The sequence below is a fragment of the Pempheris klunzingeri genome, chromosome 22 (assembly GCF_042242105.1).
Source record: "Pempheris klunzingeri isolate RE-2024b chromosome 22, fPemKlu1.hap1, whole genome shotgun sequence".
In the NCBI taxonomy this organism is placed as follows: Eukaryota; Metazoa; Chordata; class Actinopteri; order Acropomatiformes; family Pempheridae; genus Pempheris; species Pempheris klunzingeri.
Window position 1 is genome coordinate 16,154,867 of NC_092033.1, and position 26,952 is coordinate 16,181,818.

Sequence of the window (26,952 nt, forward strand, 5' to 3'; positions counted from 1 at the left end):
CATCAGCCTCAGCTTCACGTATGTGCAAATTTGTGTTGCAGCTCCACTTGCAAATGCATCGACAGTAAAAGCTTCTTTTTTTTTTTCTTGAAATGTATATAATTATTTAGGCAGCGGAACAATCAGAAAAGACGTACTTGAAATCTGCTGAAACTCTGGGTTGTCTGGACTTGTGTTGGCAGTCATGTCCTGCAGGAAATGTTTATACCTGTGAGAAAACAGAAAATCAACAAGGTCACTATGTGCTCATCGTCTAAAAATATCACTGGAAAAAAGGAAAAGCGCGTAAATTGGAACATCAAATACTTGGTGAAAGTGAGCGAGACAGGCTTTTCATTTCCAGTAGACATTAGTCATGTAGTCTAAACCGTTAATAGAGTCACAGCCGCTGTCTACCAGTACATTCTTTGACCTGTCACTGCAGGCTGGATGCAGGATATACGGCAGTGGTGCCTCACAAAATGCACCTCGGAAGAATCAAACAGGCCAGAAAATGTACACGCGATCTGATTTCAGCTCCTGCCTGATGCAGACGGAGAGAGAGCAGCTTTTGCTTTCAAGCAGCGCTGACGGTGACAGCCTCCGACAGATACAGCTCTAACATTGATGAGATTAAGCTCTGCACTGGTTTTACTTGAACCAGCTATTACTCCGCTCCGGAGGTTAGCGCTGATCTGAGACAAGCCATTAAACGTGCGGTATGTAATTTCTACCGTGAGGGGGCCCCCCCTCAATCACAACAATGACAAAACAAATGTAGTTTGATGATGTCGTGCGGTAGCGTGGGATCATGGGAGTTGTTGTTTTCACCGCCATCCGACATGACAAGAGATCGTGCAGGAATCATGTTTGTTGCTTCATATAATCATTTATTCCTCCAACTTGGTGTGTTGTGCACAGTTAGCTTTTACTGTAATTTCTATTACATGGAATTTTTTTTCTTTTATTCCACTGGAAAGCTGGAGAGTGGAGTATGTTGCACACGCTGTCTGCCAATAAACAGTCTAAAAAGTTGTACATTCATTATACTCTCATTTCCTATTTTTAATGCTGAATGTACAACGTTAAGAGTAGTAAAATTAATAATTAATGCCGCGTGATAAGTAGAAGATTTCAAACAGACCCTGTGATCAGTATCGGCCGATACTGCTTCTAACATTGACCAGTCACATTACGGCATGAGTGTCCGATCCATTTAAGGAACAAATCTGATCAGTGCATCATTGTAGATCAGGTCGGTGCAGGAACGGTGGATCATTGTGTTTCCAGAGACATACTCAACAGTGACTGGACAAACACTCAGACACTATAAGACCATGGCAGCCTATTATTAGCACATGGACCTCCAGGACCACAGAAAGCTACTTCAGTCCAATTGGTATTGAGGGTAAACAAAGTCAGTTGAAGCAATAACTACCTCGGTGTGTGATACATTGACCAACATAAGATGAGCTCACCTGCTCGTGTGCCGACAATGTACCAGGATGCATTGCACGTTAGCTTTTGGCAAGCCCCCAAATCTCTCAGTAACCCATCCAGCTCATGGAGGTGGGCGTTTGAAAGGTATCTAAAATACTTCACTCTTCAAATAGAAAACAAACAAAAAAAAACCCACTGCCTGTGATTCATCTTTGGCCCCAACTGCATCACTGAACACCTCTAATGACTGCACTGGTGCTGGACCAACAGATTTTGCACCTGCACCCCAGAGACACAAAGAACGTCAGCAACAACTGCAGGTATTTTTCACACTATATCCCTAACTCCAATAGGTAAAAATTTAAAACACAGTGAAATGGTCCTATAAATGAAAACTAAACATTCAGCCCCCGATGAAGAGGATAAAAAAAAAAAAAAAAAGAAAAGCCTTATTTAAACAATATAATTCAGAAAATTCTATCTATTTGAGGCAATTTCAGTTTCCATCTAATGTAACAGTTGTGAAGAGCTTCAGCCTAAAGAAATCTTTATCCTTTTTACTAGGGTGATGTGACCTTGAAGAGCATTGACAGTTGACATTGATTTCCACTGTGCCTGTCTGCCTTTGCAACCCTCTCTTTGTGCAGTCTGGGCTTGTTTTAGAGACATAGTGGTGCCACTGAGAGAGGCCATTAGCGATGCTAGCAGACGGTACACCACTGTTACTGGTCCATGTGGTGGCACGAGTGGGACGAGATGTGTGCTGAAGAGTGATAATAGACGGAGAGAGTGTAACAACACTATGGTGTGTTTTCTTTGTTGTTTTCCAAGCTTTGTAACATGCTTGTTTGACTTCATCACCCAGTAATCCTGTGAGGTGACATCAGTTTACTAAATGGGGAACTGTTATAATCTTACTGAATTATATTTGGGGTTATGTTAATTCCCAAGTATTAATATATATCGATACATATTGTATTGCTTAGAGTGTTTCCATACAGCTTGCGTTGCTCAAATGAATGTATGGCAGTGAACATTTTATCCTCTATTAGGAGGAAGTGGGAGCTGGTATCGTTATTAGCAGCAGAATGACATTTTTAGTTTAAGTACCGGTCACTAGGTTAATGGGTTGCACAATGACAGCGAGTTTACTGCGTGTCCAAGTGCATTAGCAATCGTCATACACACAGTAGCTGCAAAATGCACCGTGCATAAAATGTAATGACGTGGAATACAAATCAGAGAGGTGACGCTTAATCATTTCCTACATGACATCTACATGACATCATGCTGGCACCACGTGTGACGGCTGCGGGGAACACCACATCAGCGACACCGCGCGGATCCCCGGACTAGAGTGGGAATGAGCAGCAGAGACAGACATCAGCTGTCTGTGAAACACCAGATCAAAACCACTCACAGCCTCCGCTGGGAGGAGGTCAGAGGTCATCGAGCGGGAGTCAGAAGACATCCTCAGAAATAAAAGAGGATATCCACATCTGACACAAGATACCATTTTTGAACAGAGCCAGGGCCACCATCTTCCCCACATACTGTACAACCACCTGTTATCACGACACTGAGGTTCCATACTTAGCCTCATGTGGTAACTACACTATCTCCGTGACAACTGAGCATCAAGGCCGTGTGTGGTGCGGCTGAAAGCTTGGCTTCAAACGTAGCTGATTAAGCGTGAGTGTGTACAACTAATAATTCACAGGAGCTCAACTACAGAACAGTAGGTTAGAAAACGGTGGGTCTGTGGGTGGAGGAGGAGGAGGAGGGCACTGCTCTTGTAGTCGATTACTCATTGGAAATGAAATGGAAGTCAAACAAGCTCCAATTAAGCCCCCCTACAATTAAGAGACACTTAAAAAGAGAAATAATTTCACTTCTTTCTCTTCTTGTCTCATCTTGTAATAACAAATACATTACAGGCATTATTAGCGATGGATGCCCTCGTTCTTATTAAGGAGTGGAGACGAAAATCTAATTAAAGCAACTGCGTAACAAAAAGGGAACAGTCTAATGAGCATTACAACGGCACATTTCAAATAATGTAAACGGAACTCTCTCGTTTAGCTGCCCTGTCCCGCTCATTAGCGGCAAAGCAAAGAAAAGATAATGAGACAATAACGTAATCTGAGCCATATTTATAACAGTTCAGATATTCTAATGAAGAATGCTGCTTCAGAAAGCATGCGCTGGTGAAAGGGGTGTGACTGCTACAGCAGGAGCTGCTAATTCCTTTATAATATGCAGATGATATGCAGACTTTTTACTCACTCTCTCCTGGCAGACATGTCAGGTCATTTGGGCATTTGCACACACGTCAGTACAGAAAAAAGGAGATAGAGAAAATATCTGTCTAATTATTTTGCTTCCCATACATGCATTAAGCATTCAAATTTGTAATTAAGAGACAAGAGGCACTGGCAGGCGCTTGCATGGGTTAGTGAACATGGCATGGGCTTGTGGGTAATTACTCAAATTTAATAGCTTAAAAGGGAAGAAATGCACATCTGTGGTAAATACGGTAGACTGGAGAAACTCCACTGTCCAAACTTGAGCAATTAAAATGTACTATGAAGTGAATGTGAGGAGCATCTTATCTTTCTTTGAAACGGTGACTAGCAGGGTTTTACTCATGGAGTAAGGAGCTCTGTGAAAATGTGAACATTAGGAAGGACTTTCAATCAAAACTCCAGGATGAGTGGAGGTTTTATCGCTGTGTGTGGCTGCGTGAGTGAACTTAAAACAGTCTGAGAATTAGAATCAGACGGTTTTAAGTGAATATAAAGCAGAGAAATATTTAAGGCTGCCCCATAAACTGTAATGATTGGGATCATCAGTTGAGCAGCCCAAATTCAAACCTGCTGTTGTCAGTCTTTTCTTCACTGCAACACTGCACACAGAACAGCGCAGGAAAACAGGATGGCAGGTACACGTACACTGTAAACTTCAGGTTTCCCACTGCAAGTCAAAAGTCAAATTCCCTGACTTTTCCATGACTGAAAAGTTTAATTTCAAAGAGCTATGAATGTAAGACGACATGCAAAAATTCTTTCCCTATCAGGAATAAACCTTAATTTCATGACTTTCCAAAAATGTCGTGACCAATGGACACAATGACAGTTGATCAAACCCGGACTTTATCTAGAAACGAGGTAACTGCTGAGTGTAACTAAAATAGAGATAGATGACGGGTGAGGGGAGCAGAGTAGCCGGATAAGGTCCCAGGGTAACACTTCTTATTCACCCATTCACACACACCTTCACACGGTGGCAGTGAGCTCCAAATTCAAGATGCTCTCATACAATATTATAAATAGACTGTTATTATGTTTTTCTGCAATAAAATTGTGATTCAATCAATTATTCAAATCAATTATTTCCTAATTTTTTAAATAAAATACTGAATCAGAAATACCCCAGAAAATGATGTCTTTTGCCGCACATGTAATAGCATACACAGGCGGTGATGCCCCTAATAACTTTTTAACCATTCCCTAAGGAGGATGTATTTTTCACAAAGATGCAGACCCGTTGTCAGTCATCCCTCTACAACTGGGAGTTCAAAATGTTGTATGGATTCATGCAGCAGTAAATAAAGCAATGAATGGGGTGCCATCCTTGTATGTGGTATCCAGTTCTCCTTAATACATCCACGGTATGCACACTTTTTATGATGTTGCAATTCTTTCACATTACAGATGATCAAAGATACAAAAATCTCTCACAGGTATGAAAAAGTGAGACTTGTTGACATGTTGACATGTATGGTGTATTGATTAAAATGTCTGCAAAGATGTTTTTTTTTTTTTTTTTCAAACTGAAAAAAATATATTGAAAAGAGAAGCTGTTTCACTGCAAGCCACCGCCCCATCCCAAACTATTTAAAGCAGCAGCCCATACAGGCGACTTAGACAATATTCAAGGACAAGTTCAGGTACAGCCCCTAGAAATAATAACCATTTAAGTGTGTCTGGGTCAGTTTATTATGAAGACCTCATATTCATTAATCAGGAGTGTGATCTCTAGCAATGTTCGGGGTCAGTAGAATCAGGCAATGATTCACCGCAACACACTGTCTCACACCATGAGTGAGACGCTTTGTTTCATTACAAGCCTCACTTCAAACTTGGCAATGAACTACCGGGTCAGTTGACAGACAATGTAACACAAATTATTGACTGAAATACAACTCGGTACCTGCAGACCATGGAGAGGAGCCACTCAAGAAAGGTTCCATCTTTCAGAATTCTTTCAAAAGAAATTAATTAATTGTGACCTTGTGTTGGAGAATCTCGCTGTGTTCAGCTGCTGAAGATGATGGAACTACCTGAGCACAAAAAGCAGTCAATTTGAAATCCCACCTTGATAACTGAAAGACAAAATCAAGCTTGGCCAGTGCAGCACAGTTAAACATATCTATGTGATTAGCAAGTATGACAATGACCCCAAGACCTCAAGGAGTTGTACGGCCTTTACAGAGAGCATGCTCTACATTGAGTCCATCGCTGGGCCATTCCCTTGTTATACTAAATGGTGCTCAGCTTAGAGTGTTCTATCCAAAGGCTGTCTCTCTATGAGAGCTGCATCTCTATTATCGACACAAACATGGCCAACACAGGCGGAGGGGGGGGGCTGCTATTCACTGGCATCAACTTGAGGCCCCATCACTGTCATAACAGTGATCTCAGTGGGGAGGACGCTGATGACTGCTTCAGCCGGTTCTACTGAATGCCACTTAATAAAGGCAATGATTTTATTCCTGTCCCAGCAGCACCATAAGTATCCACACTGCAGGCCCCACTCGCCATCCATCATCCTTGAATGGTGATAAGTGACAACAATTTCCTCCTATTCCCAGCCACGGAGCCAGAGCAAGGTAAGGCACCAGTCGTAGATGATTATCTAGCCGCGCCACTTAAAATCATCATACAATTAGACAATCCCTCGAGCCTCCTGAGTTTCACTGAGAACGACAGACAAATCAATGATGATGATGGGAAGTGCAGAGAAAAAGGGCGGCGAGAGAGGGCTGAGCTGAGGAGAATAGGGCCAACTGATTATGTGTCAGTCATATACAACAGAGGTCAGCCTACTCATGTGAGAGAAAGAGTGTGCTCCCATTTTCCCTATTGGTTACATAAAAAGTAAACAGTCCTCCCACTCATGTAAAGAAAATACTCCCAGGACAGTTTTCGTGACCTAGCGACTAATATTTACTATGTTCTTGTGGAAGTCACGCTGAATTAACACAATGCAATGGAAGAAGAACATGAAAATGCCTCATTATACTGACTTGGGTGAATACTCATAGCAGTCCAACATGGTTACCCCCCCATTGCCATCCCCATTCCAACTGCTCATACTGAATAGGATACCTCAATTTTGATGGAACTCATGTATGCAAAGTGGCTTGAGGTTACAGGGGGTTATGGATTGCAGTAAAAAAAAAAAAAAGTCACAGCCATGGCGAGACACAAAGCAGGAAACACTAAATTCAATGATTTTTCTAAATATATATTTATTTTTTCTACTTTAAGAAACTGTGTTTAATGTGGCTTGTCCAAATCTGCCTGTCTACCTGCAACAGAAGGTCTGCTTGGGATGGCAGTTGCCAAGGGTGACCCTGAATCAGCGGAATCTGATCTGGAAACCATGGCCTTCATGGCCAGCATGGAGCAACTAGCAGAACGCTGTAATGACCTTTCCTTTGGACTCTCTGGATGACCTGAGGTATCAGAATGAAAGGCTGGAAAGGGTAGCAGGCCTGTTTGCTGTTCTTGTGAAAGAGCACCTAGGTCCAAAATGCCTCCTTGACTAATGAAGATGTACTATTCCCGGCAACAGGTTGTTTTCGTGGATGCAAAAAGATCTATCTGGGTTACACTGTCAATACATCTGGGTGTAACCACCACTCTCCAGGGAGAGACCATGTCCTGGACAGAGTGTCGGCCACCCTCTTTGCTTTCATTCAGAAAAGTCAGCCGAGGCCACACCCATGTCAGTAGCTCCCACTCCACCAGACCACAAAAGATTACCTGTTGCAGCATCATCTCTGTGTTGTAGTTTACCTGATCGTCGTGATGAAATTTTGAGACCCTGTAACTGAAGGGGGCTTAGGCAGTCAAGACGACCCAAATGACACAACTGGATGAAAGGCTGGAATTTTTTACTGCACTTTGGGCAGCAAGCTTTAAATCTGTCCATCCTCTGAGCTAAGTTTTGAGGAGCAGTCATAACTTGGTATTGTATGTGTACTACATAATACCATATGTGTTCCTTCATAGTTTTCGTTGTATTCAATATTAATCTACGATTTACAAAATAATAAAAATAAAGCCATTGAATGAGAAGGTGTGTCCAAATTTTGACTAGTACTGTATGTACACAACATAAATATTTGACAGTTTTAAGAAATTCCCCGTATCACCAGCTACTAGACTAACGTGAAACGTTTTTCCCCACTTGCCTGCTCACAATTACAGTCTAAGCAAAATGACATGAATGTGGCACTAATGATGACACAAAAAGGACACAAAACATTTGTATACCATCAGCGTACCATCTGCTTGCAGGTCAGCACATCTCAGATGCTAGTGTGTGGTGATGACCCACGCCAACACACAGGATGGGGAATCAGGTCTGATCCCTGCCTATTTGCCTTTGGTATGACAAAACTCTCCATTACGCCCTTTGGACCCCACACGGTGAATGACCAATGAATGAACTGTGGAGTTTACAAAATGCATGCAAGTGTACCTCATGATTCCTGAGATCCATGCGATGAGGTTTTGAATTTGTGGGAAAGAGAGCATTGGTAGTGAATAGGTGGTCTACGTGCTGCTGGTGATACCATGTTGATGTAGCACATCAAGAGAGAAAACGTTGGATTGGTCCCTCCCTATCATTTTCCAAGTTACAAATTATCCCAGAGGCGTGGGAACAGAGAGAAAATAAACGGAAGGCATTCCTTTGTTGTAGACGAGAGAGTGAACATAAATGAGATAGACAGTAAAGCGTCTCAGATGTTAAGGTGAAGGGTCAGCTCGTTGCAGAGACAACTTCTCTCTTTCATGATGGATGGATGTAACATTTGTGCTCGACTGTACATCTGGAGAGATGAGAGGATGAGAGCGGCCTAATTAAGATACAATCAAGCAGCTTGATAAACCACTGTCATGATATGTGCTTCATTGGAAAGCACGTTTCAGCCCATTTCTCCTCTTGTTCCACTAATTAACAAGCGAGATCAAGACCGCATGAAATCACAAAACAACCAAACAAAACTGGCGCTTAACAAAAGAGATTTTGACAGTTTCTGGACAGTCTGAGGGCTCACATGGGCACTACATTAAATAATAATTACATCTGTCACACAGACTATACATTGTGCAGTGCAGTGCAGTGGGTGATTGGTAAAGGGAAAACAGCCAAGCAGTAAAAACAGAACTCAAGCATGTCAATCTGTGACCCATCTACAGCAGTGCTCTCCGTGGTGGAACAGCACCACGGCATCGCCTCCACAAACACTCAGTTTGATGTTTCTTCTAAACTTTTCGAAGAAACAGCAATATTCTATTCAACTTGAGCATCAATTGCATACAGACAGTGAAATGAATAAAGTTCACACCCTCTTCAACTTTAAAAAAAGTCATCTATTTGTGATGTTCTGTTCATTTCCCGTGTTTTGGGGATTGCCATTAAGTTTAAGAAAAATAACAGTGATAATGTAGAAGCTATGTGGAAGGGGGGGCAGGAGGAATGATGAGATGATACATTGCTCAGTTGCTAAAATTCTAAAAACACTAATGAAGGTGGAGTTATATTGATGGAAGTATCATATCATCTGAGGTGGGACATCATTTGTTCGTGCTTGCTTTTATTCCCCATGTTTATCTTCAAGCTCCAACTCAAAATGTTTGTGGAACTGACGCACGCTTCAAAGCTCACAAAATATTACCTCTACGAGCTGCTGGGAAGGGAAGCAGGCAGCTGAAAAAGCTCACACGTTTATCATACATTTCTAAATAGTGGCTGAGGCCTTAATTTTTCTCAGTTGTGTGGGAGTTTGTGAGACATTTCCTTATTTTAAAATCTGTCCCTGTTCTCTGTCAATGCCGTTCGCTTCAAAGTCAACACTTCATCATGTTTACCTGTGGTCTTTATAAATTCGGGAGACACACATTTCCGCAGCACATTCAAAGCGTCATGGGAGGGCCTGCAAAGCTTTTAGCATGAAAGTGTGAAACATCTGAGCCGGAAGTTTGAGTTACATTGATTGCAGACATAACAGCAAACAGTAGTCAGGCAGCATCTCTTTAAAAACAAGAAACTCAGGGTAGCAGGGTGATGAGTATAACTACAACTGTACAGAACGGTTCAAAGCTTTGAAGTTCCATTCATAGCATTGACATCTAAATCTGTGCACTGTGCAGCTTTGTTTTTTCTTTTTTTTTTTTTTTTTGCGTGTCAGCTCTTTCTGTTAAAACCAATACTGTACTTCTGCAGTTTCAGATAAAGATCAGATTACGCTGGTATTATATCAAAAATTCCGCTCTTCCTGATGTTTTGACATATTTCCTTTGTTTTGTTGTGTGCGTCTGACATAAATCTACATATGGGTACCAGACTATTGCTTGACAACATATTTGGAAGAGCCAGTTTCATTGTTTATTGCCATTTCTGTCATGGCGTGATGTTGCTAAATGCCAAAGGATGCAATTATTATCTCATCATTATTTTATGCCCCTATTGACTTAGCCTACATGTATTTATGTTGATGAAACTGACAAGTTATATTCATTGAATTCATATATCTAATCAGATGAATGACTTAATTGAAATCGAGGATTTCTTTTTTGATGACGTCATAGAATATGAGGGCAGACATTTTAATAGAGGCATCAAATGTAAAAAAGAAAAGAAAAAAAAAATCTTACTGATCGATCCGCTGGATGGGAAGTTGCAGCAGGTCCTCCAGTTTATGGTTGTTGAACTCTGGCCGGGACTCCTGTAGAGTCTTAAACCGTCTGAAGGCCTTGTTTTTCTTGAGCTGAATCTAAGACAACAGAAATTGAAGTTTAAGTTATTCTCAGAGCTGTGCAGAGACATTTATAAGACACAACTGTGTGCATTCCAAAGTGACATTTTCTGAAGTGTGCTAAGGTTTTTTTTTCTAGGCTACTCAGTATTTTGGGATTATTATTAGGAGCAAAATCTCTGATTAGCATATGCAACATTAAAATCACCCTCCCTATCCAGGAGAAATCATATCCCACTGTTCTCACCCTGAATGCTCTTTATGCCTTTGGCTACACAAATACAAAATGTCCTGTACACACTGTACTCAGTGCAGACCTAATGTTCTATACCTTGTTTGAGGACAGTAGAAATATCCGACTAGCAGCTAATTAACAGGAACTCAACATGCTAACGTGTTGAGTGCATGTGGCTTATGCTCAGCATCTGGATTCACTAAGAGTCACCTATATTTTTTTGTTGCCAACAGCATCTGCATGCAGCTTGTAGAACCACTGATGGACATGTCACAACCAGTGATGACCCCTGAATCTCATGTCACTTTCTAGGTGCGTATTCGGCCTGACAAACCCAAAAATCATCTTGTTGTCACTCATTATGCTGGATTGGTAGGTCTGAGGAGATGGAGGGCTGTAGATGTCATTAAATATGCATTTGCACATCATGTCAGCATGAGTGCGTGTCAACATTTGGATGACAAAAAGCTTTATCTTGTCATTCCCGTCAATCATCTAAATAAACACTGCCGGTGTATTTTAATAGACCCGAGCAGAGCTCTACCCTATTTCACAGCAGCAACAGTCAGTGGTAACAGCGCTCTATTAATCGCGTTTCTGACCTCAAAATCAATAATCAGATCAAATCTTAAGTAGTTTGTATTAAAGGATGAGTATGGGAATATTTTATTGTATCGTATTCTTTTAGTGTGAACAAATCTCATGTGAAGAGCTAAAACAACAATGAATGTGTTCTACTAACAAGTACTGTGTGTGTGTGTGTGTGTGTGTTTGTGTGTGTGTATCACAGCCTGATATGTCTTCTTCCTCTAGGCCACAAAGCTCCACTGTTGTCCAAAAACTATTAAGAACACATCAACGACCCTCACTGTTGCACTGGCTGACATGTTCCTTCATTACCACGAACACACACACACACACACACACACACACACACACACACAGTAGTTTATTTGGCCTCGGTCCCAGATATATTATCCTGCTGCCCCCAAGTCCTCACTGGAGCACCAAATGTCTATTTATCTGCCGCTGAAAATAGTCCCCGACAAATGCGCTCTTTCCTCCGGAGTGAGTAGCGTTTGACAAAAACTACTGTGACCAGCTGTTTTGGGAAATTACTGAGCCTTTTAAAAAAAACAAAACTTTATATATATGAGGTGTTTTGAAAGACTTACATTTTAACCACTGGGTGTGGAGTTGAGAGCCGCAGACAGGATAATGTTGGGGTTTATTGACAATGAAAAAATAAAGAATATCACCTTTATCCTTTCATCGTCTGTTATATACATCACTAAATATATCCCTGTATGGCAAATGTATGCAAAATCATATATAAAACAATCAAACCAATGTGCAGCGTACATTCTTCAGAGAAAGACCACACTGTTTATGGATGTGAGACTAAATCTTTTACGAGTAATAAGATAAGATCATATCGTCGCAATGCAATTCCATTCAAAGGCAATTACCAATATTCCTGAGTTATCACCCAGTCCTAATTACACACCTAATAATAATATTGCATGATGACGTTACTAATGTCGCGTCTGTCTTTTCAGAATGCCTCCTCAGTCCATTTGCCAGAAGTGATGTTTGATATTTCATTTGATTTGAAAACATAATCAGACTGATGTGGGCCACATTAAGTGACTCTCATTAAGGCTCTGAGGCTTCTATTGTTTAAAGAGTGATCACTGGTCACCAGAGTAAACCAGCACACCTGCCACTACAACACGCTTCTCTGTTCAGTCAATTATAAAAGGGATGTCGATCAGCGCGAGAGTCGATGCGAACTTGCAGGGCTTGGTACATAATCAATGCAATTAGTCCGTGCTCTGAAGACACATCCTTACTCCTAATTAAGACAATATTTTCTTTGCAGCTTTGATGCAAAGCTAGCAACGGGATGTCTCTGCCGGTCGCTCCCAGCAGGCCAGTTCACAAACAAAGGATTAACATTTGAACGAGTCAAATCTGATTTCATGAGCGCAGATTCCGTAGCTCTGCACCGGGACCGTTGTCACCTATCACATGCGATTTGTGGTGATGTAGCGTTCAAATTTGTGAAGGGTGTTTTTAGCGTCGTGTGGGCTCATTTGCTTTCTTCTGAGACTGAGATGATAAAGGCTGATATCGATCTCTTGTGTGTGCGTGTTAAGCACAAAGCTGCACTCTGGACATGATTACACGAGTTCAGCGTAAGACTGGGAGCTGGGGGACATCTTTCCTGGCTCCGCTAAAAGTTTAAACCTAGTGGCACCTCTAAAGTTCACTGATTACCAAACTATTTAGGGTGCCTTACATGCCGGAACGCTGCACATGTGTGAAATGCAGCCTGTGTAAAATAGTAGGGTGACATGTTTTTGTAACATTAACTACATTTATAGGAGAGTGATGTTCATTAATATGTTGAGAAAAGCTGCAAAGTTTCTTTTTGGATTTGTGTGTTGCACCTTGAACAATGTGCACCATCACAGACAGACAGTCATTTTTTACTAAGAAGACAAAAAAAAAAAAAAAAAACTCAAATTCCCAACAGTAGTGCCTGATAAATCCTATTCTTCTGTTCCATGGAGCGCCATACTCTACACATGCTTCACCTCCTGTGCTACAACGCCAAGATCCAGGTAATTCTATACTCAGAAGCGCCACTGATCCACTTTCATAGGAATGAGCGGGGCCCTGCCTCCAATTCTGTATCCAGTTATCTATATACATCCATGGTCTGTGTACAGGCGCGATGGTGCCAAACCTTACTGTGCAGACAAGACTATAGTCACTGCACCCTGCTGTTCACCAAGACATAGCACCAGCATGTAACCTCCAGGAAATCACAAGTTTGTGAACATTGTTAAAATCAGTTTTCATTTGGAGTTCATAATAAAACTGTAAAACCCAATAAAATTCACCAACTGGGAAACTAGTTCAACTATGCAATATATACATGCATACATACATGTACATACAAGACGCTGTTGCTATGGCAGTGCTGACATCACTGACAGTGGTGGAATTGATTGTGTCAGCAACAAAGAATCCAATAACCACTTATGCATGTGTTATTGTATTTTCATTCGAATAACTGAGGAGTGCATCGGCCAATTTTCCCACAGGGATTATTAAAATCTAATCACATCTAATGTAATAACCTAGCTTGTGTGAAACGCTCAGTGCAACAGGAAAGTCGGTCGCAGTGGTATGATAACCCCTGTGCATGTGGAAGTGTTTGCGTTCCTACCTGTAGAACTTTGCCGGCGTTGTAGATGTTGTCCACATATGTGTTGTAGCGGTTCAGCTGAGGACAGAACTGGTCGAAGCCTCGGCCAAAGTAGCCGTTCTCCAAGTGGACCAGCAGAGACCTGCCAAAGAGGAGCCGAGATATTATCAAATACAAACACACCACGCTGAGGCTGAAAGACCGATCGTGCAAAGGCTGAAAATCACCATGTGAAAGAACGCAATTTTCAAATCTGAAGGGCTGAAATTATAAACATACATTTACAAGTAGCTGCATCTTAACAGGCTGTCCAAAAATGAAAGGTTTAGTCTGGCTATGATGGCAACTGGCAACTAAGCTCTAGTTAATTAACGTTTATTCTGTGAGCCGGCCAAACAGCAAGAAATACACTCTCGGCTGTTGTCTGGTTAGTATGCTTTCTGCGGGCCACCATTTTGGCTCAGCCAATGATGGACCAGGAGGTATTGATCCAAGTTAAGTATACCACTATTGTAATCTCTTTTAAAAGGGCTTTCCCCTAGGAGACTGGTTTGCATAGGTTGTACATAGGTGGTACATAGGTGGCCGCCCCCTCAGCTCCGAGTTTACACGGCTTTTATTTTACTTGCAAAAATTGCAATTGCACCCTAAATCAAACGCAACCATGCATTTGTAGAGTACGCTGACCCAGCCACTTTAGTTCATTAATGCTGACCCAGCCACTTTAGTTCATTAATACGCTGTCACTCTTCTTTTAGGCAGAAAAGCAGGAAGACATCAGTACAACACAGGACTCCAACACAGGACATGGCGGAAGTAACTATTTCAATATGTATGGCGTATTATTTGTGCATCACAGACCTTTCACACGTTCAATTCAAAGTGTCCCCTGCTGAGCATTTAGCCTCCAGTCAAACTGTATTGGACTTTGAGTTAATGCACATTACTGCCCGAGAATGCACTGCTGCTCTGCATCAGTGGCAAGAAGGAGCTCAAATAAGGCGAGATCACATCTGAGGCATCATTTTCAGCAAAGGCACACATGTTTAGAGAGAGTGCGGAGGTTGAGCAAAGTTCAGAGGATTGCTTCCCCCGTTAATGGGAGGTTTAGGCTCTGTAGTGTCATCTGAAGGCCTCTCCCTGTGGGTGACGTATTTACTGGGGCCCAGGCGGTGGGTCTACCTTCAGGGCACCCAGGGCCACTTTGTAGTAAGAACACGCCCGCTGAACTCAGGAACAAAACAACTGGATCAAGGCAGAGGAAAAGCAGTCGTTCAGCCTGTCAGGCACATTACAGTAACACGGACGCAATTGGTTGGGGGTGTTGACACTTGTGAAGGAGCTTGTTATCCAAACTTAGAGGAAGTACCACACACACACACACACACACAATCCCACTCTCTAATGATGTTCCCAGAGACTTCTGTTCGTACATGCTGTAAGAAGGAGCACTTTGCTGTTGAAGTTGATTTAAATAGATTTTAATGAAGTTGTGCGCCAAGGTAGCCTCTGTTCATAATCAGGAGATGCAGGAGCAGCCGAGAGAGTTCTAACGAGGGCAAAGGGCGGGAAAAACTCTGTTTCCGTTTTTTTCTCCTCTCACTGCCAGAGGCTATTATGATAAATATGAAATTATGGATTACATTTTTTATACTTTTTTCACAGCAATTAAATTGTCTGGCCATCAGCAGCAGGATGGAGATAACATTAGCATTCCGCGTGTGTCACGTTAATCCACATTAATTCCGAGCAGTTGCGACATCTGGGGCGGATACAACCTCGACCAAACAATTCAGGCCGAGGCGCCTTCATTTGGAGGAGGCTTGAACAGAGGAATACTAATTGTTACGACACAGCGCGAGCGTCCGCTAAACATAAATGACTACTTATTAAATATATAAACACAAACCACGAGTCGCTGATAAGAAAACAAAGCAGGAAAGCAGCATTTGGTTGCTCTCAATGAGCTGCACAATGTGATTCATGCCGTGTTGAAACGTAGTGACTCGTGTCACTCTGCGTCTGATCTACCTCAGACTATTCTCGTTATAACCCCCCCCCCCTTCTCCTCCCTCTTCTAAATCCATTGCCGATTGTATGCTCCTCACTGGATCCACTGACTGCACTTTCAAGTTGTTGATTCCTGTTTGTCATGTTAGCAGCTGGGGATAATTGGGCTGCTCCTTCTGCTGCCTTCTCTCTGTTCTCCATAAACAGTCAGAAGCAGAATGAATGGCTTGGCATATCAATATATTCACGTCACATTTTCTTATGTAACTCAACAAAGCTTAATGAAGGCAGAATTCATTACTCCTATTCCCACTGCACTCTGGAGTTAAGTAAATAAAGACAGAAACATCAGATGAATATACCTCCACTCTGCACACACTGACACACTTGTATCACTATCAGAGGATCATTATGATGTGCAGAGCTGACAAGTGCAGCTCTCACAGAAGGTTTCCTGCCATTGAAGTGGTTTCTTGCTGTTTTGTGAGGACCAACGAGTCGTCGTAGTAGTAGGAAGGCACACAGATTCCCTGGCAAGTCCAGGATTCTTCAGATGCAGAAAACGTTCACCATCGAGCTGGAATTAAATGTGAGCGCCATCGGACCGCGGTCGTGCTTGTTCAGCTTTCCATATGTGTTGCGTTTCTCGTGGACTTAGTGCTTTGATTTGTGTCATAAATGTAAAAAAAAAAAAAGAAATAAATCTGCACACAACTTAAGATTTGTAACATGCAGCCTTTCTGCGTGAAGTATGCATGTTTTCCCCGTGTTGGTTCTTTCCGGGTACTCCGGCTTCCTCCCACAGTCCAAAGACATGCTGGTTAGGATAATTGGTGACTGAATTATTCGTAGGTGTGAGTGTGAGTGTAAATGGTTGTCTGTCTCTATGTGTCAGCCATATGATTGACTGGCGAACAGTCCAGGGTGTACCCCGCCTCTCGCCCAATATCAGCTCGGATTGGGTCCAGCCCCCCCCCCCCCGCCGCAACCCTTAAGGATAAGCAGTATGGACAATGAATGGATGGATGGATTTTCTGAATATTCGTCTGGGAGGATGCAAACAGTGCTGGTGGATAGGGTCAGCATTTCTGCAGTGTTTGTGGATGCAGGGAGCCATTCTGACCAGTCCCGCCCAAACAATATAGCTCCACTGATTTCATTATTTTATGATGTGCATTAATAAACAGACACATACCTGTTGGTAGTAACGTAGTAAACATTTGGTCTCCTCTGCCTTTAAACAAAACACTCTGACTTGACTTTTGTAGGTTATTTGGCTAAATAATCGCCCTGTTTGCTCATTTTGAGCCACCATACCTTGTATGTGTATCCATGGCAACACCAGTGAACGAGATGAGATTCAATCAAGCTCATCGCCATGGAGGAGGACTAGCTTGATGTCCGATCTGTTCACGTGGTATTGATTCTTTATATACTAGCGTTTTTTTTTTCAAGACAGTCTGATCATTGACTCAAACTCTGCTCTCTATTTCTACGAATTACTCAAGAGTAAAAGGAATTATTATTAGCATTAATTGGTTACTGGGCTGTCCTCCATCAAAGGAGCCTTTAAACAACCCCAAAGCCACGACAGCCACACGTCACGTCTTCTGCATTTAACATGTGTGGAAAAACAACATGAGATCTTGTGGTTCAACCAACAGTAAGCCTACAGTTTGGAGGCATTTACTGACCGTCATTAACTAGCTTAGCATTAGCCCCAGTGCAGCACACAGCACTTGAGAAGTCCTGTTGTCTCAGCAAACGTTCACACAGCCTCCTACTCTGAACAAAAAAACAAAAACAGTATTCCTGGTTGTCAGTGGCTAATGTTAGTTAGGAGACAAGAAATAAACTAACTTTGGAATTAGTGCCTGGGACCAGTCCATCCACTGGATACACAGACAAAGCTGATATCAACCTTTTATCAAATTCCCGTGAGACAGTGAGCGAGCCAAACCACAAAGGGGAAGTATTAACTGGAATGTAATTACAGAATTTTAGATTATAATCCCTTACACTACTCAATACTGAAAAAACTCATCACATTACTGGGTCAAGTAAGCCAACGCTGCTCCTTTTACAATCTGTTTACACTGAAGGGGTAATATAACCGCTCAACTGAAATGCCCCAGACATATTTGGCCTTGGTTAGCACAAAGACAGGAAGCGGGGCCAAAACCGCATATCGTGTCTTGTCTTGTTGTCTCCCAAAGTAAAATAAATGCTTTACATCTGACTACAAGTGGGTACCAGTTCCAATATGATACCCATGTTTCTGTATCAATACCAAAGTGTATTTTTTAATCAAATGTGTTTTTTATTAACAAAACCCTTCTTTCTCATTTTTCCCACAGAATTTTGCCTAAACACAAGCAGTCATATTGGACTTAGTTGGACTGAATAAAAAAAGTTTTTGATTTAAATCAGGAATTATGTGGCCAAACAACATCAGAACAATAACATAATCTGACCAGACATTCAATGCGAGGTGTTGGGGACATATTTGGGGTCACCACCATAACAATATGCTTTGGTAGGCTTGCTACCCAGCCCCCCATTTGACTGATACAAAGCACTTGCTGACCGAAGCAGCGTCAGGTCTTTTACAACATGTCCCTTGATTACAGTGAGCCTGTTTAAGACTTACAGTACATACTACTTAATGCCTCGTGTGAGACAGATGGATGAGAAAGTCACCCACATATCCACATCCATGAGAGCTCATTATAACCACTGTTATTATCAATTATTCTTGGGACTGTCACACAGATATTCAATGTGTACTAAATGTCAGAGTGAAAGAAGGCGAAAAGAATATGGGAAAAATCTATAATCAATCATTAGGCAGTGGTAAATCAGTCTAACACTAACACACTGTCTCTCCATGGACCATTTTTAAATGGAGTGCTTGCCATTATGTTCCATCCATTGATTCAATAAGGGGCTCATAATGAAGATGTATGGGAACTGTGGAACCATTTATCCAATACATCAGACTGTGTAATTCATACTTCAATCTTCATTGGAGCACTCTCAACAAGAAAGCCTGTCAGTCTGCAGAGGATGAGAGCCTGAGGGAACCCGCACCACTCATTATTTAGTCTGGAAATGGAATTCCCAATCAAAGGTATCCCAACCACTCACTCCATAGTTTGTCAAGCTGTGCAGTCTGATACTGAACGGTGCATGTTCAGACTGTAGACTGCAAGTCTGATGGGCTCCTCAAACGTAGAAGCTGACTGCCAACGCCGATAAGTGTAAATGATTGTGTCTAAACTGAATAATAAATAAATATGTTGGTAATCTGATTGCCATTGTGCTTTGGAAGGGGGCAGAGGAGAAAATGATTGGGGTAGGGAAACCACAGACTAACAAACCAATCATCAACAAGGAGCACCACTCAAAGAGCCAAAGAACCAGATCCGCCTTCCTCCAGCAATTACAGGATTGAGTAGGTTTGTGGGTACGTGCATTTGTTTGTGAAGCCTTGCACTAGAAACATGCAGCAAACCTAATAATTTTCTTTTTTTCTTACCTTGGGGAAAGAATTGCTCATTTTATTACAGCGAAGAACTGGTGTTGCAATGAATGTTACAGCCTGGAACCAGAATCAATTGATTGTACACACACATTTATTAAATCAGAAAAGATAGTTTAGTTTTGATCTACTCCTTTGAATCAAAGATTGGGAAAATATACAAAGGCTTTTGCTAAAACAACTAAGGATACTTTGTATTGTTATCTTTAACATAGAAATGATAAAAATGGAACTCTCACCACTTTGGAGAAAAGAAAAAAAAAGTTTTGGATCAGCTTTCAAAACCCCATCATGACACCGGTGTTTGAAATTTTGATTTCTGGATGCCATAGCTGAATCCAGTGACTTAGCATGTACACATGAACTAACTTCAAATACCTTCCCCAAAGAATGGCCTCTTCACTTTATATTGGCTATTCAAGGCAGCAACCACAACTGTGAACAATGCGCATAATGCAACATTACTGACATATTTACTGAAAAATGTCATTTACTCAAAAAAAATCAGCATTTGGGGTATTATTTCGATATCCCTCTGAAAAGAAAGGCATGCCGTTATATGCAAAGCTGACTGGACCAAAACGTCTAGTTTGGCGTCCTCTTTACCACTTTGAACTCAGTTTCTTGGACCATCTTCAAAGGCTTCATATCCCAAAAATCGTGCAACTTCAGCTTAAAAGGTTACACAGGTCAAATGGTAAAAAGGTTACACAAGTCAAATGGTAAATGGTCTGTATTTGTTGTCATTTTTGACAACTCAAAGCTTTTACATCACATCCTCATTCATACAGGAGGAATTTAAATTGGAGACCATCATCTGAAAAGTTAATCTATTGATGTGACCTCCTTTTTTACTCTATGCATTTGACTGTATTTCTAATGTCTTAGATTTAATATTTGCGTGTAAAATACTAATGTTTCTGTGTGGTTTAGCCCTTTCCATGGGGGTATGCTTTGTCCCTATATGGGAGTATCAGACGGATCCAGCAGTTCTGTCAGATTGCAACCACCTAGGTGACTGTGTTTGTGCCGACACGTTGCTTGTTCTAATTTTTGATGGTGATGTAACGAAAGATCTCTGTTACATCAAAACATTGCTTCATGAAATCCAAATTGCTGGGAGCTATGGGTACGGTGTGCAAATCCTTTGTCTGAATTCTAACATCAAACATAATTTATGTCGACAAACCTTCTCTCTCGTTCTACTGCACTTGAAGATTTTAGTTTTTACAGCACCTTGACGAATCTGGCTAAGACACGTAATGAGATAAGCTTCTGTCAGCTCTGACTTTCTAACTGGCCAAGCCGCTGCCCTGAGGTCCTCAACAGCAGGTCAGGTAGGCAACGAGAATTCATGAATTTTCTATGGTAACAATAATGATATCACCTGGAGTAATTATACCTGATATGCATTAATGTACCCACCAGAGAGGAGAACACGCACACACTGCAACACAGTATCGCCAACTCCTGCTAATGGAGGAGATAAGGACTTGCTTTGGTAAACTAAGAGTTTATCTAAACTGCATTCTTACGCTGAGACAAACTACTAATCCTCATCCCTTTACATGGTACACCGCCATCTCCAAAGCTGTTCTTTAAATTATTCAGAGGATACTTACTGGTTTACTGAATGGATGGCTTTAATTGAACTGAAGATGCTTTCTCTAATGTCCTGCCTCAGGGTTCCTTTGGCCTTCAAGATCTCCACAAAGTACTGTAAGAAACAAGAGAGCGGAGGCAGATGAAATGACAGCATTTCTCTGTATTAATAAGCTGGAGCTGGCCTGTGTCTGATTGGATATGCCTTTGATGACTGGAAATATTTTTTTTGATTAGGAGGTGCTTTCACTGCTGACATCTCCATTACTCTCGCAACACAGAGAGCAACTGTAATACGACCAAACTGTGGAAAACATGTGCGCCCCTTAAACACGGGGACTTGGAGGTCTGTCGTTTTTTTTGCCTTTTAGCCCCAGACTGACTGTTCAAATCGTATGGTGCTGTATAAACGAATGGCTCGTGTAAAGACAAAGTATACGGGGTTTTTGTTGTACCACGAGACTCACAATGAAGTGACAGCTGTGCTGGTCTCAAGTCATTTAAAGCGAAGATGGGATTAGCAAATTGAATGTGCATTAGGCCTAAAAATGACTCCTAATTGGAGCGAACGGGTGGAGGGTGAGTAATTGTGTAGAAATGAGGCTGCAGCGGTGGGTGGAAAAGTCTGTTGTCTCCACGGGGAGGAGGAGCACCATGATCGCTACCTTGAGTCTGAATGTGTACTGTACACCAAGAGTGCACTTCACGTGTTTTAGAGTAGGAGTGGAACATACTGCAGCCTTTATGTTTAACCTTGTGCCTCGGAGAATGTTTGGCACGATTTTGTCTTTATTCACGCTATATTTCTATTATGGAAATCTTTGTCAAATGCACTTTAAAAAGGGTCATTGCGCCCACATTATGAACAAAAAAATAAATCAATCCGTTCGTCCCTTGTAGCGGTATCCAGCTTTAGATATCCAGGTTTTGAAATGTCTGCCAGCACCACAATACAGTAGAGTTGGATGGAATTTAGTTTGAGGTGCTCACAATATTGAAAAATGTATATTATGTGTGTGTGTATATAATAATAATAATACATCTTATTTATAGGCGCCTTTCAAGGCACTCAAGGACACCGTACAACACACAGTTAAAAACAAACAGTGAAAAAGCAAGTTAAAAAGTCAAAATATCTATATCTATCTATCTATATATCTATCTATATCTATATATATATATATTCATTTTAGGGTAAAGCAAATAAAAGCAGACCCATCAATGTTGCGGTTGAGGAATGAAAGTCTCTAACAGTACAGTACATACAGTGGTGACCAGCTCCAACTGTTGGCAGTAGCGTTGTTCTGTCTGCACCAACTCTCTGGCTGTGCGGCTGCGCTTCCTTTCCCAGCGGTCCCTTTGCTCCTGGATGCTGGTGCCCCCGAGGGGGCAGGACGGAGCAGGGGAGAAGCTCATGTCTGCAGTGACGGGGAGGACGCTGTTGAGACAGAAGCAATCCGTCAGCAGGCCAGCTTTACAAACAGGGCGTTGCAGTAATGATGGCTGACGACAGCAACTGATAATTTAGTTGGAAGTTGTCGACTTTCTTTAAAAACAAAAAAAAAACCATTCGGAGGAGTTCACCATGAGACTCACAGAGAAGCTTTCCAACACAGCAACACCATCAGTCAGGTGATACATTTACTTGATTGGGGCGTGGAGGTGAGAAAGTCATCTGGATTTGAACTTCTCTCTCGTGCCGTCTTTCTTCACCCACTCCGGTCACTTATACTGCCTGAAAATGTTCATCCCCGCTCCACTTCATACCAACTGGTTCCTTTCCAGCTCAACCCGGCTCCACCCCCCTGCTGTGAGGCCACAGAGGAAATGTGTGGAATAATTTAAAGCTGTGGAAAAACAGCCTTTTGACTCCGGCCCGATCGGGTGGGACCAATGAATGATGTCATCACTGGACATCGCCGATCAGTACTTGGCAAATAAACCCGAGATTCTGTTTCTGATTTATACGGTTAGACGACAAACCCTGAATCTGTATTTTTTAGGTAAAATATTTAACAGTAGAAGAAAAATACGAAGTTGATTAGAGATGAGTGTAAATTCAAACTATTGGCACATTAATAGGTAAATACTTAAGGATGTTTGGACTGTTAGAAAATATCTTTTTTTACAATTACCACCAGATATAGTTATACACATCGTTACTCCCTGCTCACTATCTGCTACCTGCACTCTTTCTCACGCTGGTCTGTCCCTTAGCCAGCTGTGGTGATCAAACCCTCCCCCCGGCTGACCGACAGCCACGGAGAAGCACTGTCCTCCCTGCATTTCCTCATTAGTGTCATCTCCTCTGTATTAGCAGAGCGAGGAGAGGGCAGAGAGCAGAGCTTTAGCGGCAATTAACCCCTGTTCTATCCCCGAGGAGCCCTGCACTGTAAACATGAGGGTCGGATCAATGCTAACCAGGGTACGCCTCTCCCACAGGGAGACACTCACGTGGCGAGGCCTCACTGTGACTGGATGATGAGCCCGACTACATCAGCATCCGACGTTACACCTCTGCAGAGTGTCCAGAGCTGGAAACTCCTGTGTCTCCGTGGGAGCCTGAACTCAACTAACTGGCTTTTGTTCAACCTGAGTAAACACTGGGACTGGGTTAGATAAGACAGAATGAGCCTGCCTAAGATGCCAGTCATACACCCATGTAACCAAAGCGCACTGTAACAAAGTCACACGTACAGTAGGGTATCATTTCACTGTCGACATGCAGCTTTTATTTAAAGGATAACTCCGGCATTCCTGAACTCAAAATATGTGAAAAACAACATCTAGCGGAAACTGGAAACTTTTCCAGACTACAAGATCCGAGTATGGAAACAAAGAAGTCATCCCCATTGGATGTGTAGTAACTGGACTCAGCTAACATTTAGAGGAAAACATGATTTGAAACATGAAACTTTAAGAGCTGATGATAGATATACATATATTTAGGATAAGATAAGATAATCCTTTATTGATCCCCGTGGGGGAAATTCAGGTGTTGCAACAGCCAAGATAGGATATATGAATACAGAAATTGAAATTGATTTAATTTAATGCCTCCTAACAGCAAAATTAAAATGACCTGGAACTCGCGATGCTTCTAAAATTGATTGACACGCCTGACACAACTTTAAGCATAAGGCAAATATTCATAACAGCTGTTGTAATGATGAATGCAAGGACAGCTCAAAGAGTATAAGTGTCATCTAAGGCAAGATTTGGGCAACAAAGGATGAAATTATATTATATATTAGATCTACATCTCACTTTCACATTCAGGTGAGGCGTTCGAGGGTCTATCAAACTCCGTGATTAAGGGATTCTGTTACCTTGTGCAACTTTAAACTGCGGATTTCACACGTCCGTGATATCCCGCAGAAACATTTTGCTGCTCACAACAGTCTGCAGAAATAAATCGTCTCCTTAATAACATATAAACACATTCCTGATGTGGTCCAGCCTCATTTACAAGCCAGTGGAGTTTTCATTCGGATCTTTCTACTGTCTGGAGAGCTGATTATTTCGGACTAATAGAGATCAGCACTGTGAGAGGAAGAGAGAGAGAGAAAAAAAAGAGCATTTTATGATTATTGATATGAAGTGAGGATCAGGCTGAGATGAGAGGAAGGCCTTTTCTCAGGAGCTCAATTTAGGAAGTATGAGCAAATGGTTATGCTCAGTTCCCCCACACAAACAGACTTAAATATTCATTCTCTCAGTCAGACTCTGTTAACAAGGCCAGCACCTTGCTACACCTTGCTGTGACGGTGTGAAACATCACAAACACACGTATAAAAACCTCTTTATACTTGTATGTAACACCAGTGTTCCACTAAAATGTCCTTTTTGTCGAAAACATCGCCTGAAACTGTCACTGCGACAAGACGACATGAGGAAGCTTTTCAAGAACTAACCAGCGTGATGGGTTACAATCAGTGTCTCTTGTGAGAAACACACATAATCTGTATTACATCGCTTATGCACCACATGAGAAAGAAATAAGGAACCTACCTTCAGGTAACGTCTCCACTTTTAATCAAGGCGCTCTTTTCGGGATGAGCTTCCTGCTTCCGGGTTGCGGTATCGACGCGCACGCTGATTGGCTGTTCCGCACTGAGACAATAAGAGGAGGGGCTTCCGCTCTGAGCACACAGCTGGACTGATGCAGTTCAGTGACATGTAAATACATCATTACAGTAAAGTTCCACATTAAATTCTATATACATGGTATATTCTTTTACTTAGCCTTGTTAAAGGGGGTTTGATTTTAGCCCTGTATGTATTTTGGTTCAATCTTTTTGTTTGTGAATGAAGATTGTATTATTTGTTGCTGTGTAGCTTTGACCGAAAGGGATTTATAATTTGAACTATAATTGTGTCGATGAGATTCATGCTGAGAATGTAGGAAATCAATTATTTCTCTAGACCTTTTTATAGGTCGGGGTTTTTTTTGTGTTGTCCTGGCTTCCAGGTGTTGCATAGACTACCTGAACCCCTTAAACTTGGATTGATGTAATAAGAATAAAGTAAACTTTTTCACTTTGTCTTCCTCCTCCTCCTCCTCCTCTTTCCCTCCCACTCAGAAGTATTGGACTCTCATTTTGAATCTAACTGAAAAAAGCTGTGTGTTTGCTTTTTTTTTTTCTTCTTCTTCCAATTATTGCAATAGGCCACCTGTGTATCCAGGGTACTCATACACTGTGTGCTCCCGTACACACGGGCTTCCCTATCCTTTGTGCATCTCTGCTCAATTAACTCAACTTTATCAAATCCTATTTGCTACATTTAGTGTGGTATGGGTGCAACAGTGGAATGCAAAAACTCTTCTTTGCATCATTAAGCTCCCTAAATTCCCAGAAATATTACAGAGAACATGAACATGAGAGCAGAATGCTCTGCATGCAGTGGAAAAAGACTCGCTGTGTCCAACATGAATAAGTTACAGAAGCATTTTAGATTCCGCATGAACTTCACCCCGCCAAGCAGCGATACGTCAAATCAGGAAACACTTTGTTCTTGCACGAGTGCGTGTTTGATGTGATGTTGTATCTTGCGTTTGGTGAGGTGAAGAGTCTTTTTCCATCCACATATCTAAACAGGCTGTCTACACACCTTCTTTCATTGTTTTCACTCAGACTGTACAGCACCGTAATTACAGGCGTGAAGAACAAAAAAAAAGCTACAAACACTCACAGCGAACTTTAAATTTCACTGCTCTGGCTTGCACCATGTTCTCACGTGTTGTTCTGTAACTGATACCTCATATTTGCAAAAAAACCCCAAATATTTATGCTCCTAATTATAAGCTGTGAAAATGTATTAATACAAAAGCTGCTGTTTCTTCCTGCTCCCTCCTACAAACGTGATCCCTCAGACATAAATTGGATTGTGATGAGTGGCTCTTTTGGATTGTATATGATTTTACTCGCAATATATCTGGAGCATTCATTTTTAAAGCATTCCTCAGCATTATTTTGTTTGAAAATGTGTCTTTTTACTCTGGGTGGATCAACATGTGGGGCCCCAAAGCCAAAAGCAGCTCCTGGGCACCAGTTTAAGCTCTTTCCCTCTCTCTTTGTACGCCGTGTACAGTTGTTGTGCTACAGACTACAGACTTTTACTGATATTCCTATCAGTAGCCTACGAGGAATAAGTATTACAAATGCTTTTTGTTTAACATTGAGATCTTTTGGTAGTTTTCATTTCTCTTTTGTAACCATCTCTCTCTCGTTCTCAAGCATTCAATCGAGGAGATTTTACTGTGGGCTGTGTAAACTTCTGTCTTCTTCCTTAAAGACACAGCTGAAGCGGCAACAAGTGGTGAGAGATGCAGCGCCGCTTGATGTGAGAGCGGTTCCATGCAGAAGAAAACGCAG

General features: G+C 41.7%; 2 protein-coding genes across 3 annotated transcripts in view; both read right to left on the bottom strand.

Moving 5' to 3' along the window:
• arhgef39 (Rho guanine nucleotide exchange factor (GEF) 39) overlaps positions 1-22,492 on the bottom strand; it is a 51,262-nt gene extending 28,770 nt beyond the window's left edge. Inside the window, exons 1-5 of the mRNA XM_070854061.1 lie at positions 22,343-22,492; positions 21,097-21,191; positions 13,945-14,065; positions 10,371-10,489; positions 138-208 (exon numbers count right to left, since the gene is read on the bottom strand). Of these exons, the coding sequence (XP_070710162.1) occupies positions 138-208; positions 10,371-10,489; positions 13,945-14,065; positions 21,097-21,191; positions 22,343-22,492 (556 nt within the window). The remainder of the gene's footprint in view (positions 1-137; positions 209-10,370; positions 10,490-13,944; positions 14,066-21,096; positions 21,192-22,342) is intronic.
• Positions 1-26,952, bottom strand: part of LOC139221955 (NXPE family member 3-like) — a 265,241-nt gene that overhangs the window by 237,106 nt on the left and 1,183 nt on the right. The window lies entirely within an intron of this gene.